Below are 18,087 nucleotides of genomic sequence, written 5' to 3'. Positions count from 1 at the left end.
CCATCCCAACTACACTCGAAAATGCTTTACCACAACTCTCTCCATTCACTCAAACTCCTTGCAAACCACCTTGATGTTGAATGCACAGTGTGATTGTTTACAGCCCTCTAATCCTGATTTAAAAAATCCTGTGCAGCAAGTCTTAGTGGAAGCCGATGCCAGTACAAGAAACAGTTGATGCTATGTTAATACATAAACAATACCACCAACTCTGCGCCTCTCTGGCCTCTTTGAAAAGTGAATGAGAAATGGAGTCACATCATTGACTATTCAAAATTAATCACTCAAATTACCTTGTCACACTGGCCCAGGTCGAACAAGAACTTCCAAAAGTGTGTGATGCAAAATTTTCCCCAATCCTGACGCAAACCCAGTCTTTCACAATGACCTAATTGTTGACCAAAACCTTGCCAACTTGTGGCTCAAAACGGACAAGCTATGTCTGGTTATTGCCCGATTTGTTTATGTCCCTGAGAAGTAGCTCGGTTTGTGGTCCCTTGGAGCCAAAGAGGAGTCATGCTGTTATATGCCCATGACACACCTTGTGGAGGCTACCACTGCATTAAAGCAACAACTACAGACCTTGTCAAGTAATATACCGACCACACATCAACAAAGATGTAGCAGCCTCCATCAAAGGCTGGCTGTTATACTGTCAATTTCAACCAACCAAACCCAACCACAGAGCATCTCTCTAACAGGATTTTCAGTCCCTTAGTCTGACCTCCAAAATGACTTGGAACCAATAGTAAAGTTGACATGAGGAAGTAAATACTACTTAGCCACATGCACATTCACCAAATGGATAGAGTGCTTGCCTGCACCAAAAGACACAGCACAAACTACCAATTATGTGCTTGTGAACCACGTATTCTGCAGATATGTGTTACCCTCTGGGATCAACTCAGACAGACAAAAACACTTCACCAGCAAGGTGTTACAGGAATTGTGGCGGCTCCTCAGGATGAAGTCCCAGTTGCACATCAAGCACTACCCGATGTCGTCAGTGCAAGTAGAAAGCTAACTGCAAAATGGTAAATTTGTAAAAAAAATAAATGTGACTTCAAGCCAGAATGACTAACTCAAATCCGCTGGGGTGTCTCCTTTTGAAATGATGACCAGAAGATGCATGACACCACCTCTGAACTTGTTGTACCAACTTGGTAATAATATGATAATAATAATAATAATAATATAATAATATAGCCAGCACCTATATAGTCACTCACATTTGAAAAATGTAAGGGTGTGGTCAGTCATTCCCGGAAAGTTACGGGTGTGGTCCACCAGTCATGTCCCCAGATATAAAGTTGCGGGTGTGATTAGGGATGGAATCTCAAGACCTTATAATAACTTACGGAGTTGTTATACCTGAGTATGTAGTTGTTACCTAATCATAATTTATTGACATTGCATTGAGAAAGACATTTTTAAAGAGGTCAATAGACGTTCAATTTCAAAACTAAGTATTCATATAATAAAATCATTTTATTTCATCATGATGTTTTGTTATAAACTTGCGTTATTTACTGCGCTATCTATTGTCAATCCATTGATGAAAGCTAGCAGCAGATGATCTATATCTTCTGAAAGCATGTAGAAGGGAAAAGTTTTCAACTTCAAGATAACGCAGTACCACGGGGGAAAATGACTGTTCACATTTAGATATATGGACAGACTGGTCTAATGTCAGAACTTAGATCAAGTCCAAGTAAATCACAACCTCGTACTTATTATAGTTAGATACTGAAACATCACCTGTGTTATATCCCAGAAATGTTTTCAGTGTAACTGAATTTGCTTTGACATGGCTCATGATGTTAAAGACTTTCAACATACGTGAAGAAGCTCAGAACATGTGCTTTTCAGATAATTTCTGAACATGCTCAGTACGGTTAACTTGCATTTCCTGTTTCTGGGTGAATACTGATTGTTTAGGATCAGGCTTCTTTTGTTACCAATGTTTATGACATAAACACGGAAATTAATGTCAAGACCAACGTTCCCTCTAATTTTTGAGCAAACACACTAAACCCATGAGCAACCCCTTTGACCACTGTGAACAACATCAGACGTATGCACTGTGGTCAGATCAGTGGCATCCATTGAAGCTACTTGGCTCATTCAAAGATTCAGATTACAGCATTTACATTCCCATCAGAACAGTTTTCAGAACAATTTTGTGTTTTGCAAAATTCTAATGAAAATGTCAAACAAAAAAATACATTGCTAACCAAACCAAGCCAACTATGAGCTATAAATTTGAATGGTCGCTTGCAACTTTGTTTCTTTTTTTTTTTTTTAACTCACAATGATATCCCTCTCTGTTTTTTTTTTTTTTTTTTTTTTGGTGTAAAACTGAATTATTGCTTGCAGAATATCTTTAGCAATGCATGTTGAAAGCTGAATGATGCTCACAAACAGTTTTAAGGTTTTAAACAATATATTTATTAGATTTTTCATATATAATTTTACAAAAACAACACAATAACAGTAAAGCAAAAACAGAAAAATACAAAAAAACAACAACAAAAAAAACAATATGCACAGACATAATAGTGTTTAAAAAAAAATAAAAAGCACACAAATCACAAATAATTCATATTTTTTTCCAAAACTCTTCTAAGGCTCTCCAAATGTCCTCAAATTCCTGAGCTCTTCCTCTCGTACTGTACGTGAGTCTTTCCAGTGCAACACAAGATGCCATTTCCAACATCCATACTTTTATTGGAGGAACGTCCACTTTTTTCCAAAATAATGCAATTGTTCTCCTGGCCTGCAGGAGACCAAAGTCTATAAGCGTGGCCTTCTTTTTATTAACAGCAAAATCCTTGGGCTGTATACCTCAGATACACAGCACAATGATGAACCTGAATTCCAACTATTATAGAAATTGTCTGAACAATAGATTTCCAATAATCTTTGACTTTCCAACAATCCCATAAACAGTGATATCAAGTACCCTTGTCATTAGAGTACTTACTGCACGTGTCTGGAATGTCAGGGGTCCACTGATGAAGTTTAACAGGAGTCACATAAGTCCTTATCAGCCATTTGTATTGTAATAGACTCATTCTAGTATTTATCGTTTATTTGCTTTAAGTCATGCATGTTCCCAATAAATTGCTTCAATATTTTCTTTAATATCTAGTTTCCATGCCCCCAATCTATTTTTACTTGATTCTGTATCATGTGAAACTAGAGATTTATAGGACATAGATATATGCTTACATCCATGCAAACCTGACTGGGCAATATCTTCTAAACCGGACAAAGGGGGCTCATACATTGTTTTTGATTTGTGCTGACATAAAGTGTGTTAACTGCAGATATTTGGAAAAAAAATCTTATTGAGAATAGAAAATTTTTGACATATTTGAATGAATGATAGCATTTCCCCATTTACATAAAGGTCACCTATGGATTTTATACCATTATTTGCCCATAATTTAAAACCCCCATCTGCTCCTGCATCTTTAAAAGTCGCATTACCCCATATGGGAGAAAAGCGTGAAAGGAGTGTCCCCTATATGTTTGTGTGATTTTAACCAGGTATCTATAGTGTTTTTCAAAAATGGATTCTTGGTCTGCCGTTTTAATACTATATTCTCAGCAGAATATAAATAATACTTTAATAGAAGGCGTGGTACAGTTGCTTGCTCTATTTTTACCCAAGAGGGTGATGGTGATGTTGAAAAATAATACATAGCTGAGCGTAGTTGAGCAGACCAGTAATACCATTTAAAGTTTTGAAATTGTAACCCTCCAGTTTCATAAGACATATAAAGCAACCGTAGTCTTAATCTGGCTTTCTTATTATTCCAAATAAAATTCAGGAGCATTCTGCTGAGTCTAGTGAAAAAGATGTCAGGTAATGGAAGAGGTATGGTTTGAAGAAAATGTAAACATTTCGGCAAAACGCTCATCATCAACTGTGTTTTCTACGTCCCAACATTGAAATTGGCATAATCATCCACCTGTCATAAGGGTCTTAATTAACCTGAACTATATTGTTAAAATCAGGGGAAATTTTGAACCCCAAATAAGTAAATCCATCTCTCGCGTTCAAAAAAGGAGTGTTAATCACGGGATTAAGTCTCTCTTCAGTACTTTGACTTTGTATCATTAATCACATAACCTGAGAAACTACCAAACTTTTTAATTTGCTCCAATAAATTTGGAAGGCTCATGGATAACTTAGTCAAAAAGAGAATGACGTCATCAGCCTAAAAAGAGATTCTGTGATCTTGATCACCAATTTGGATGCCCGTCAAGCCTCTATCCATACGAATCGACATGGCCAGGGGTTCTAAGGCTAAAATGAACAACATTGGGGAAAGAGGACAGCCCTGGCGTGTGGATCTTTCCAAAACAATTGGTTTAGAAGAAATACTGTTCATGATAATACTAGCAGTAGGGTTTGTATGTAAAATTTTTAACCATTTAAGAAAATTATTGCCAAATCCAAACCGCAGTAGAACATTAAAATAAAATGACCAATTCTGTCAAAGGCCTGACGTGCATCCAACGACAGCCATGCTGTGTCTTTACACTCTGCATTTTCATGTAATATATTCAAAACTCTTCGAATATTGTGAAATCCTTGACGTTTTTTGACAAAACCGTTTTGATCATTATGTATTAAACTAGGTATATACTTATCCAATCGTATTGCCAGGGCTTTTCAAAGTATTTTTGTATCGCACCCCATCAAGCTTATTGGTCTGTACGAGGAACATTCTGTGGAAGGTTTATTAGGTTTGAAGATCAGGGTAATCAGCGCATGTCTCAATGTAGGAAGAGGAGTCTCCTTATTATATGATTCTTTATACATGTCCATCAATGGAGTCAATAATTGTTTTTGAAATGCTTTATAAAATTCTATTGTCAGTCCATCGGGCCCAGGAGCACGATTAGTGTTAATACTTTCAATGGCAGCAGAAATTTATTCTTCTGTCAGATGGTTATCTAAGTTTTGCTTTGCCTCCTCTGATAGCACTGGAAATACAAGTGAATCAAGAAATGCATCCCTCAAACAAAGTCTGTTGTATCTCGGATTTATACAATTGTTCATAGAAATCCCTGAAAGTACTATTAGTTTTTTGAGGGTCAACAGTCAAATCGCCATTAGATGTCCTTATGCTATTAATTGCCCATTCTGTTTGTAATTTCTTAATCCTCCAAGCCAATAGTTTACCCGCTTTTTCACCTTGATCGTTATAACGCTGCTTAAGCCATAATAAACTTTTTGCCGCTTTATCTGGAGATAATTTATTATATTTACTTCTTAAAAATAGCAATTATTTATGTTTAAGTAGATCATCTACCTGATCTAAATCATTTTCTAACTCCTTTATTTGCTTCTCTAAATCACACATATCTGCTTTTGTTTAGATTTAGAACTTGTATAACTAATAACTTCTCCTCCAATGTAAGCTTTGAATGCTTCCCATCTCCCATTTGATCAATATTAATTTAAAAAAATAAATAAATTTTACTTTTTATGAAGGTAACGAAGTTCTCATTCTGCAGCCATATAGATTTATATCGCCAATTGCAGGGGCAGTGACAAAGTTTGTCTTATATGAATATTCATAGATATTGGTGCATGGTCTTCTAATCACTATACTGTCATACCAGCAGTTTTTAACCTTTGACAGAACGTTTTGAAAAACAGTTTTACGGTTAATGTTATGCTAGCCCCTCTATTTAAAATACAGAATTAGCTTTTTGTGCACTGTATTGTCTGTGCTTTCGTCCTCAATCAGGCTATGCCAAGTGGAATTTTAACATTATACACCATCTCATCCTGTACTTTCTAATTTGGCTTCAGACCAAACCTTTTTTTTACTCAAAAAAAGAGAAAATATCGACCAGTTTTGCCACTTTTTCTTCTATTATTCACACACCCTGACATTCAGTAAAGCAACAGCACTTTTTTTTTTTTTTTTTTACTTTTACCATTATCATCAAGAGTAAACACAAGCAGCATATCGAACTCTTTGCTCGACGTTGCCGAGACTGTGTGGGTGGACTGTGTTTGTAATTATGAGTGTACCGCTTTAACAGCCAAAGGGGGTGCGGAGTCTGGTAAACTAGCAGGAGACCGTGATTTTCCGCGTTAAAAAAAAAAAAAAAAAAAAAAAAGACTCAGGCTGTTGTTCACTGCGCTGGATTGGTTTTCATCTGCGCTGAGACTGTGTATGTATTTCTACTCGTAACAGCTTTTATGCACTTGATTTTTCATGCTCGACTGTCCAGATTTGCAAGTGTGATGGCGCGCGGGCGCGAGAGCGCCCGTCAAATCACAATGACTGCCTATACAACAATATATGCCCAATCTGCATGCCCATTTAAAGGCTAATTTTGCCTTTGTCCAGCAACATCTGAAAAAAAGGACAGAATGCCAGAAAGGTGTATTATGATCAGAAAACCTCACAGGACGAATTCCAAATAGGGTTCAATGTGTGGTATTACCTTTTTGCATAACCAAGTAACACTAACCAGAAAACCCTAGCTCCCATATCTAGTAAATTTCTTCCTCATTGGGCAGGACCCTAAAAAATTATGAACAAATCTTCACCTGTCACTTACCAAAGTGAAATGTACCAAGGCTATCTGTCAGAGATGTTCCTAGAAAAACACCTAAGACGAGCCTGAGGACTGTAGAGAGTGAACTCAAACCAACGAAGATTGTCTTTTCGTGCACAGGACAGACGAAGGACACACTGTGAGAGTGCGCTACCTCAGACTGCCAAAGTGGTAGTCCCTCTCTGCTCTATTTTATTGCATTCTCAGGTCAAAGGGTTACATGGTTACACAGTGGAAATGCTGACACAGATGGCTACACCAACAGCACATAAACACTAAGGTACATGTTTCTTCAAGGCCGCAAGAGTGTCCTGATAAACCCACAAGAGAAAAAGCAGGGCATTGTTGAAAGACATGTTTATGGCATTTGGGGGTATCCTCCTGCGGTAGAAGGGCGTTATCTCCTCCCGGTGTTGAGGAGTATCTGCTTAAGATCAGAAGGGAAACATGCTGAGGCCAGGATGGAGACATCGCTTCCCACTGTTCAGGGGCATCAGCTTGAGGTCGGAAGGGGGGCATCATTCCATGGTCCCCCGCTTAGGTACCACTGAGTCCTCCGCCGGAGCCTCAACCGGAGGTCATTCCCAATGACAAGGGACCATTAGATCTGGCCCACAAAGGCCCAAATTGACACAAACTGTTTGCAACACCAAATGTGATCAAGACAACCGACCTAAGTCAGTAAAGTAACCTGACTGCTTTTCATTTTGTTACCAGGGGGAAATGATGCTTCTGCTGAGATTTGCGCTGTACCTGCTCCCCATTACTGTGCAACCTGAAATTTGCCCCCAAGATCCACTTCCGTAATGGCCCTGAAAGACCTTATGGGGGTGCTTATCACCAACTCTCGAGCCCACCCCTAGAAAGTGTTTGTCCACCTTGAACCACGAGAAATGTACTTGAAAGATGACAGGACAGCCACCAAAACCAGTTTGGCCTAAGAGCTACCTGGTTCCACAATCCTATCAACATGCTGCCTCCGACACTACAACAATTAGAAAAACTTTCCGTCACTCAGCCAATGTCAGCATAATTTCCAGACAGTCAAAATTAATATTAAGAGGCACGGTCTGTCTTCCTCTTGGTCCCTGCACCAGTCCCTTCCTCATGTGCATTCAAGGTGGAGCCCTCTTTGTTCTGAAACTTCTTGTATCTCCACCTTTTTGAAGAAAATGGCCCACAGCCAGGGAGCTTCACCTCTCACCATGAGGTGGCAGAGATGCAGTAAACCTTGCTTTCTGCACCAACAAGGTGCGAAGGTCAGAAGCAGTCTCCCTGTGCCTTGAAACTACAGTTTTGGGTGTGTTGGAGGCAGCTTGCAGAAAGCTCCATCATGAAGGAATTGCAGCCACTTTACCCTGAGCACAAGGTGCACCATTTCCACCTTAAGTGCTCCACCCTGCACTTAAACTTTTTTTTTGTACTCTTTCTTCCTTTTTTTTTTTTCAAATACACCTATTCAGCACCCTGGTCTCCCTAAGTTGCATGTTTTACATAGCGTGAGTGGAACCTGTTGTTTCCCAAGTACAAATTGATGCGGTATTGGGTTACACTACCAGTTACAGAGGCAACGCTGAGGAGCAACTGTAAAGCGTTGGTCTCGCAGTTCTGTGAACTCGGATTCATTCCCGGCCCCCCTGTGTGGAGTTCACATGTCCTCCATGTGCCCGTGTGGATTTTCTTCAGGCACTCTGGTTTCCTCCCACATCCCAAAAACATGCAACAATAATTGGGTATTCTAACTTGCCCTTAGGTATGATTGTGAGTGCGAATGTTCTCTGTCTCCATGTGCCCTGTGATTTCCTGGCAACCATTTCGGGGTGTACACTGGCTCCTGCCCGTTGACAACTGGGATAGGCTCCAGCACTCCTGCGACCATTGTGAGGACAAGCAGCTAAGAAAATGGATGGATGCATAGCGTTTATAGAAGTTCGGAGCTCGCATTGTCACCAAAGATCCTCATTCCACCTTCACATCACGAATTCAGTGATTCGGCCTTCTCTTTGTCCTTTACGTTATCTTTGTTGTCCAGTCCCTTTGCATTGTTTCTTTGTAGTTTTCCCATTAGCTATTTGAGTTTCAATAAAATACTACTTCCTGGGATTTTTATGTTTGAGTGAAACAGACACCAGTGTTATCTAGAACTCTTATTTTGTCCGTGTAGCAAACCTTCTAGAATAGAGAGATTGAGTTGAGGATTTTGTCACTTTTTCGAAGGTTTCTGGTTATAAAAAGAGACATGGTGCCCTTTTTGCATCAAAGATAGTTTTGTTGTAATGTTCTGACTTAAAGGAAGACTCTCCCCAAAAGTCATATGTGCAATAAACCCTCCAATGTGAAGTAATATTATTATTATTACATATATTTTGGACATTAATTAAAAATAAAGAACAAAATAAAAAAAGAAAAGAAAATAAAGAACATTTTGTGAAATCCAACCGAATCTGGATTTGTGCCAGCTTTGACCACCAGACCCTAAAGAAACATCCTTGACCCCGACCCTGACATCACCAGTGCTGACCATTACAGACTATTCGTTCTAGCTAAGCCAAGATGCCGACGTGTTGTGCACCAAACTGCAACAAAACTGAGAAAACGCACCCAAATTTATCCTCCTTTAATCTCCCGTGGACCTGACAGGATAAAGTTGTGGCTGTCACAGTTGAGGCTTGTTCGGCAGCCGGGGAAATTTGCACGCATCTAATCATTACTGGTTATTAGACACTTAGTTATAGCCTCTCGTGCTGGTACTGTATAAGCAACAACATACTTTATGAGGCGGCACGGTGGCGCAGCTGTTCAATCCTGGACCTCCGTGTGTGGAGTTTGTATGTTCTCCCCGTATCTGCGTGTGTGTGTAACCTGCCTCCTGCTCGTTGACAGCTGGGATAGACTCCAGCCACTGATCTAAAAAAAAAAGACTGGATAAGCTCATTGGCCACCGTAGGTGAAGTCGCTGGAAGCAGATATCCGCCATCTTGATACTCCCAGAACAACCATGTCAACCTTAATCGCCAGTTTCGTGGTCTGAAAATATACTTCAATATTCAGTGTTAACCCCGTAGCTGAAGTCGCTGGAAGCAGATATCCGCCATCTTGATACTCCCAGAACAACCATGTCAACCTTAACCGCCAGTTTCGTGGTCTGAATATGTACTTCAATATTCAGTGTTAACACTTGGGACTAAATGTCTGCAGAAATATATTTCTAAATAAAACATACATGTATGTCTCTTAAAGCCGATCTTACTGGTATGTTTTGAAGTTAAATTCCGGCTCATGCTAGTTGCCTGTTGGGCTGAGCAAGCCTCCAGATTTCACTTTTCTTTTCCTGTTAACTTCTGAAAAATCTCAACATCAGATCAGGAAACATACAGTAAACTCTATATAACTTCACACTGTTTAGGACCACAACTTTTGTGTCAATTTAGAGAAATGTTGACTTACACATAACCTTTTCAATAGTAATATTGGAGACTGGGACCTCACTTTTAATGGTGACCTACGGTATGTATCATCTTATACAGTGTCGAGTTATGCAGGGTTTACTGTATTTTTGTGTCAATTTAGAGAAATGCTGACTTACACATAACCTTTTCAGTAGTATTATTGGAGGCTGGGACCTCACTTTTAGTGTTGACTTATAGTATATATCATCTTATACAGTGTCGAGTTATGCAGGGTTTACTGTATTTTCAGTTCCATATTTTTCTGCCAACAGTACCAACAGGCTACTGAAGCCGATAATTTCCAAGAAATCTGAATTGTGCCTCGAAAACGTGGTCTGCCAGTAACTTGGGGATAGTTTTGGCTCAAACAACATTTAGACCTGTTCCTCGTCTCAGTGAATGATTGAATGGTTCGTGTTTGATGTCCTGCTAAACAGTATTTCAGTCATATCAGAACAATATCTACGTGTTGCAGGATCCATTTCTACAGCTGTTGTCTTATGCTGCCTCACAGAGGTCATTTGCCAGAGACAGTATGGATAGGTTTCCAATTACACCATCTTGTGTGTCATAGAGGTCAGAGAACATAGGTGATAGGTGAAGCGTGAAGTTTTTTTTTATCGTTAATTTATCCGATTGGTCTAAGGAATGTGGTGATGTCACTGGAAACGTATCCATAGCCAGCCCCCTGACACTCTCATATAATACTGACACACTGCCAACCAGTTGCCATTGTGATACCAATTACTGAACTTCAAGTGAAACAGCGGCAGCTATCACTCTTATCTTTGGTTTGATGACCCAGAGTCAAACCTTGTCTGCCAGTATTTTGGGTGGTTTTGGCTCATACCACATTTATACTCATACCAATCATTGAATAATTGGTGTTTAATGTCTTCAATTAGCCTATTTTAGTCCTTTAACGATGGTGTCTCCTTGTAGCAGGACAGATTTCCATTGCCCTTTACCTGGTGCTGCCTCACCGAGACAACTAGCCAAAGACACCCAGCAAGCTCCCTCACCCAGTCACAATATAGGCCTAAAAACAATGGGCCAACCAGTCGCTGCTCAAACACCAATTGCTGAGTGCCAGGTGAGACAGACAGCTTCCGCTGTCACATGTAGTCTTGTGTCAGACTGGGTTTTAAACCTGGATCTCCCACCCTAGAAGCAGATGCTCTACAGGCTGTATCATTTCCATTTACACCGATAACAAATGTAAGCCACAGCTGTACAAGGTATGCTTACAGGATGGCTTTTATCGAAGTCCTTTTGCTGCAAACTCTCTCCCTTCTTTTAAGTGCTGAAATAGTATGGATATACAAATGGGGGAGGAGGGATCCCATAAATTTGGTTTACCTTATTTCGTTCCTGGGGCCTTCCCGGCTTAATCAATATATATATCTGTCAGAAATTTGGTCGACACGCTTGGATGGAACGCTTTTATTTCACATAGTGCTTCACAGCGTATTTTGGGAAAAGTTAGCATGTCACGGAAAGTGGGCCCTAGGTAATATGCAAGGTTTCTTGGTAGTTACGCTGTTATGTGTCTTTCCTTTGCACTTAGCCTTTTTTGCCTTACCAAGTCGAATTAAAAATGTCAAGCTCACATGGACAGTTGTAATTCTACATGCCAAACTTTATTGAGAAAAACCCTGCCATAATCCAACCTGTAAGCGATGTCCTCCACATGTTTTGGGAGTATCAAGATGGCAGCCAACTGGCTTCAACCAATTGACACACCGCTCGATATGTTTGAACTATCCAGTCTTTTTTTTAGGTCAGTGGGTCCAGCACTCCTGCAACCATCGTGCGGCTAAGAAAATGGATGGATAGATATATGCGTGTAAGCACCCAACACTTCCCAGTTACCATTTACGGCGATGAGCGAGTGCAACCCCGCCCCACCCCCCACCAAAGTACCCCGGTCGATCGCGAGAGGCTGGCTGCTTGAAAAGTATAACTTGGGATAAAAAAGTCTGGCCACGCTTCCTGTATATTCTCTACATCCAAACCAACTCCTCAGATAAGCATCAAACATATATAACATATAATGGGACTGTTATTGTTCGTGGTCAGCGCCACCCCCCTCTCCAACACGTCAAGTTGCTCCTGTGTGTATTCTGGCTCAAACGCTTGAACATTATTTTCATTTTGTTTGCTTAATGGCGGGAGTAGTAATAACACAGAGCATTGACTCGCTGTTATAGTCTCTTATTGGCTCTTAGCACACAACACTTCCCGGTTACTATTTACGGCAATGCGCATATTTCATACACAATGTAACTCAATGTGCTTTATATGAATTTAAATACAAAGAAATAAAACATTTAAAATGTAAAAATTCAAAAAATAAATGGAAAAATGACAACATTCAAAAATAAAAAATAAAAGAAATAATAATAATAATAACCTTTCATATAGCACCTTTCAGACGAAAATACAGAACCAAGGACACCATATAATCAAAACCTGTGTAAAATAGGTGTGTTTAAAGTTTTTGTTTGGAAATCTCCAGTGATGGGGCACTGTGGATCTCAGAGGGGAGAAGGTTCCAAAGGATGGGTGGGATTCTACTCTGAGTCCCAAGGTTCGTAGGTGGGTGCAGTGGATTTAGAAGAGACCAGAGTTTAAAGACCTCGTGAGATTAATGGGTGTAGGAGGTCTAAAAGAAATTGCAGTATATTTCAGTTTTCTTTTAACTTGAACAAATCTGTTTAGTAACAATTAGTTTTCTCTTTGCCTTTCTTCAGACACTTGCATCATTGCAGCACTTATCTACAGCTCTGAACATCCTGGAAAAGTATGGGTGTAACCTAACAAATCCCAACCGACCGAAGTATTGGAGAACTGTCAAGCACAACAATCCAGTGTTCAGGGCCACGGTTGATGCTATCCAGGTAACATATACACTTGGACTGCTAAAAGGTGGACTATTAGGAAATATCTGATGCACTAGACACTGTAAGCAATACTATAATGATAGAAAGACTGTAGGTCATGATTTACAGTATATTTTGTCTATCCGTTTATTATGGGGGATACCTTCCAGATTGTATAAAATACTCTGATGGATGACCCAAGTCTGGGGAGCCGCAGCCATGTATTCTGAGATTTTGGGGAACAACCTCTGTCCCTCAATCAGAGCATTGAAGATAGGTCGTGGCTGGGACGTTCGACAATGACCCTACACACACAGCCAGGAAAACCAAGGAGTGACTTCGTAAGAAGCACATCAAGGTTCTGGCGTGGACTAGTGTTCTCCAGACCTAAACCCAATAGATGAACAACTACAGGAAATGTTTGACCTCTGTAATTGCAAACAAAGGCTACTGTATCAAGTATTAACATTGGTTTTCTCAGGTGTTCAAATACTTATTTGCAGCTGTATCAGACAAATAAATCGTTAAAAAATCATACATTGTGATTTCTGGATTTTTCTTTTTAGATTATCTCTCTCACAGTGGACATGCACCTACGATGAAAATTTCAGACCCCACCATGATTTCTAAGCGGGAGAACTTGCAATATAGCAGAGTGTTCAAATACTGATTTTCTTCACTGTAAGCATTACAGAAAATGGATAGATCGATTTAAAAAATCTGCATGATAGTGGGGGAACACTAATTATTCACAGTAGAGATTTATCATCCCTCCAAGCATCCACACATTTTTTATCGCTTTTCGTAGCTCGGGAGTACTTGCAGCAGGGAAGACCAGACTGGGGTCTCCCCAGCCAATCCAGCTCTTCCATGGGATCCCATATCAGACAGAAGATATAATCCCTTTGGCGTGTCCTGGGTCATCCTTGGGGTCTCCTTCTAGTGGGACGTGACCGTAGCATCTCGCCAGCGAGGTGTTCAGGAGGCATCCTAATAAGATGCCACCTGATCTTGCTCCTCTCAATGTGGAGCAGGGTCTCTACTCTTGAGCCCCTCACAGATTACCATGGTTCTTCCCTTGATTCAAAGGGAGATCCCAGACACCCTGCAGGGAAAACTCATTTTGGCTGCTTGTATCTACGATCTTGTTCTTTTGGTCACGACCCACACTTTGTGACCGTAGGTGAGACTAGGAATGTAAATCAACCGGTAAATTGCCAAGAGAAATCCCACACGGGCATGGGGAGAACATGGCGAGGCCGGGATTTGAACCTGGTCTACAGAACTGTAAGGCCAACGCTCTACAGCTGCTGCTCACCATTCCACCGCACCTAGAAATTTCGTCCATAAAAGTTATGAACGGAATCGGTCACTTAAGGGGAGCCTTGGCGGAGTTCATCTCTCACCGGAACCAAGTCTGACTTACTGACGGGCGTGCAGAACAAACTCTGACACTGGGCATTTAGGGAACCAACAGCACCAACAACAACACCACATCAGAGGGAGCCTGCCTCAGAGACCCCAAACTATGCTTCCTCATGGTAAGGTGCTTTAGTGGAATTGAGGTCTTCAATTTATTCTCCCACCAACTCCCAGCGTCCCAAACTGAGGTCGGCAGTCCCCCATCCCCACAATACACAGTGTTGATGGTCCACTTCTTTCCCCTCCTGAAATGCCGGATGGTGGACCAGAATTTTCTCAAACCCCAATGTACAGGCGCTGAGCCGGCTGGCCATAAGTATACCCAGACCCTCTCAGCGCTAACCCCGACCAATTCCAGAATGGAAGAGTGTAACTCCTTTCGAGGGCAAGTACCAGAGCCCAAGCCATGTGTGGAGGTGAGCCCGACTGTCTTGTTAAACTTTTCAACCTTACATACGAGCTCAAGCTTTTTCCCTGCCAGAGATGTAACATGCCACATCCCTAAAGCTAGCGTCTGTAGACACTAAGGTTCTGCCTTCGGCCAACTCCCAGCTCACATTGCACCTGACTCCTTTGGCCCTTCCCACAGAGTGTAAGCCCATGGGAAGGATGAGTAACGTTACCCCTTCGGGTTGTACCTGGTCAGGCGACAAGGCGCAGGCCCGGCCCATCCCACACTTCTCTTCAAGGGCCACCTGTAAACCTGGGTCCAGAAGGGGGCCCCTGTGAAGCACATTTGGGAGAGGAAATTTTTTTTTCTGTTTTTAATCATCATAGTGGTCTTTGGAGCTATGCTTTATTTGGTCTCTCACTTTGGGTTCTGTTAACAATGGCTGACTGTGCCTGTGGCATAAACCCTCTGACAACCTAGCTCCTAGGTTCATTGTGACACACAAACCCCGGCATTACGATAAGGTGACTGCTCAAGGAGAGAATATATTCATCAATCAATACATAGCTTTGTTGCAAATCACAAAATTTGACATATTGAAAACTCTGACTTAATTGGGGCATTATCTTTAAGCAATTTGAATTACATAAATTTAATTAACTTTTTGGAAGTAATGTGAAACTGACCAAGAAATTCTCCAGGTTTGTCTACACCTGCCCACCTTCTTTAAAATGATCAATGCAGGTTGTCACATTACATCACACATCACGAAAAAAAACAGACAAACAAAAAACATCCAGTCTTAGTGTCTAGACCTAAACACTGACAGACCGGTCTTCTCTATATAGTACATATTTAGTTGCTAATTTCCAACAAACTCGTGTTACAATGTGCATGTTTATATGGTCACTTAGAAACGTCTAAAGACATAACTTCAATGCATGTTGAAGAAAACCTAGGTACACAATATAACTGATAAAGCGAGCAAATGTCTACCTTTCTTTACCCTGTTAGTGTACATATTCAAGCCAGAACAAACTGTCTTCTTGAACCTTTGATGATCTTTGTTCTTCCAGGGAGGAAGGACAGTGCTTTGTCTCTATGGTTATTCCAATCAGCAGGCAGATGGGCTTAGCTTCCCTGATGATGTGACCGATCCTGATGTTGGTAGAGTTGCCGCAGTAACTTTGGAGGTGATGAGTCTAAGGATGGAGCTAGAAATGCTCATTAAGGTCTACCTCCTTCATTTGTGCATGTTTTTATGTGGGCATTTCTACTCATTTTGCATTTCTGTTCATCGATCCATCCATCTATTATCTACCGCTTTTCCGGGTCAGGTTGCGGGTGAAGTAGCTTCAGCAGGGATACCCAGATTTCCCTTTCCCCACCCACTTCTTCCAGCTCTTCTGGAGGGATCCTGAGGCGTTACCAACCCAGCTGAAAGACAAAGTCCCTCCAGCCTGTCCTGGGTTGTCTTCGGGGTCTCTTTCTGGTGGAACAAGCAGGAAGACCTCACCAGGGAGGCTTCCAGGAGGCATCCGAATCAGATGCCCCAACCACCACATCTGGCTCCTCTCAATGAACTGATCCCCTCCCGGATGACTGAGCTTCTCACCCTATCTCTATGGGTGAGCCCGGACACCCTGCGGAGGAAACAAATTTCAGCCGCTTGTATCTGGGATCTTGTTCTTTTGGTCATGACCCACAGCTCATGCCCACAGGTGAGGGTAGGAATGTAGATCGACTGGGAAATTGGGAGCATTGCCTTTCCACTTCGCTCCCTCTTCACCACAACAGACCGATACAAATTCCCCATCACTGCAGATGCTGCACCAGTCTGTCTGTCGATCTCCCGCTCCATTCTTTCCTCACTTGTGAACAAGACCCCTAGATACTTGAACTCCTTCACTCGGGAAGGATCTCATCCCTGACCCGTAGAGCGCACGCCACCCTTTTCCGACTGACAACCATGGTCTCTGATTTGGAGGTACTGATTCTCATCCCAGCCGCTTGACACTCTGCTGCAAATCGCTCCAGTGAGAGTTAGAGATCACGGCTTGATGAACGCAACAGAACCACATCATCTGCAAAGACCAGAGAAGCGATGCTGAAGCCACCAAACCAGATACCCTCTATGTCTCGGCTGTGCCTAGAAATTCTATCCATAAATGTTATGAACAAAATCGGTGACAAAGGGCAGCCTTGGCAGAGTCCAACTGTCACCGGAAACCTATCCGACTTCTTGCCAGCAATGTGGACCAAACTCTGACAGTAGTCGTACAGGGACCAAAATGCTCTTATCAGGGGGTTTGGTACCCCAAACTCTGGAAGAACCCTCTACAGGACTCCCCGAGGGACACGGTCGAATGCCTTCGCCAAGTCCACAAAACACATGTGGACTGGTTGCGTACTCCCATGCACCCTCAAGGATACTGCCGAGGGTGTAGAGCTGGTGCACTGTTCCACAGCCAGGACGAAAACCTCATTGCTCCTCCTGAATCCGAGACTCGACTTCCCGACTGACCCTCCTCTCCAGTACCCCTAAGTAGTCCTTAACATGGAGGCTGAGGAGTGTGATCCCTCTATCGCTGGAACACACCGTCCGGTCACCCGTCTTAAAAAAGGGGGGACCACCACCCCAGTCTGCCAATCCAACGGCACTATCCCCGATGTCCATGCAATGTTGTAGAGGGGTGTCAACCAGGACAGCCCCACAACTTCCAGAGTCTTTAGGAACTCCGGGCGAATCTCACCCACCCCCGGGGCCCTACCACCAAGGATCTTTTTAACCACCTCGGTGACCTTAACCCCGGAGATAGAAGAGCCCGCCAGAACCCAGACTCAGCTTCCTCGTGGATTAGTTGAGGTCGGAAACCACAATTTCCTCGAAGCTGTCCTGAAGTCGTTCTCCATGGCCTCACCGAACTCCTCCAATGCGCGGGTTTTTGCCTCAGTGACCACCAAAGCTGCATTCCACTTGGTCAGCCGGTACCGATCAGCTGCCTCGGGAGTCCAACAGGCCAGAAATGCCTGATAGGACTCCTTCTTCAGCTTGACAGAACCCCTCACTGTTGGTGTCCACCAACGTGTTCGTGGTTTGCCCGCCACGACAGGCACCGGCCACCTTAGGGCCACAGCTCTAGTCGGCCGCCTCAGGAATGGAGGCGTGGAACATAATTCACTCGGACTCAATGTCCGCTGCCTCCTCTGAGAGTGAGCAAAGTTCTTTTGGAGGTGGGAGTTGAAATTCCTTCTGACAGGGGAATCTGCCAGCCATTCCCAGCAGACTCTCACAATACATTGGGCCTGCCAAGTCGGACTGGCATCTTCCCCCACCATCGGATCCAAATCA

General features: G+C 42.2%; 1 protein-coding gene across 2 annotated transcripts in view; it reads left to right on the top strand.

Annotated features, from left to right (window-relative positions):
* rnf31 (ring finger protein 31) overlaps window positions 1–18,087 on the top strand; it is a 157,401-nt gene that overhangs the window by 12,526 nt on the left and 126,788 nt on the right. For both annotated transcript variants that reach the window (XM_061840165.1, XM_061840164.1), the window contains exons 3-4: window positions 12,794–12,940; window positions 15,812–15,967. In XM_061840165.1, the coding sequence (XP_061696149.1) occupies window positions 12,794–12,940; window positions 15,812–15,967 (303 nt within the window). The remainder of the gene's footprint in view (window positions 1–12,793; window positions 12,941–15,811; window positions 15,968–18,087) is intronic.

Source organism: Syngnathoides biaculeatus, chromosome 13 (genome assembly GCF_019802595.1).
Source record: "Syngnathoides biaculeatus isolate LvHL_M chromosome 13, ASM1980259v1, whole genome shotgun sequence".
In the NCBI taxonomy this organism is placed as follows: Eukaryota; Metazoa; Chordata; class Actinopteri; order Syngnathiformes; family Syngnathidae; genus Syngnathoides; species Syngnathoides biaculeatus.
Note: the sequence above shows the minus strand (reverse complement) of the source record. Positions and strands in the feature narration are given on the sequence as shown.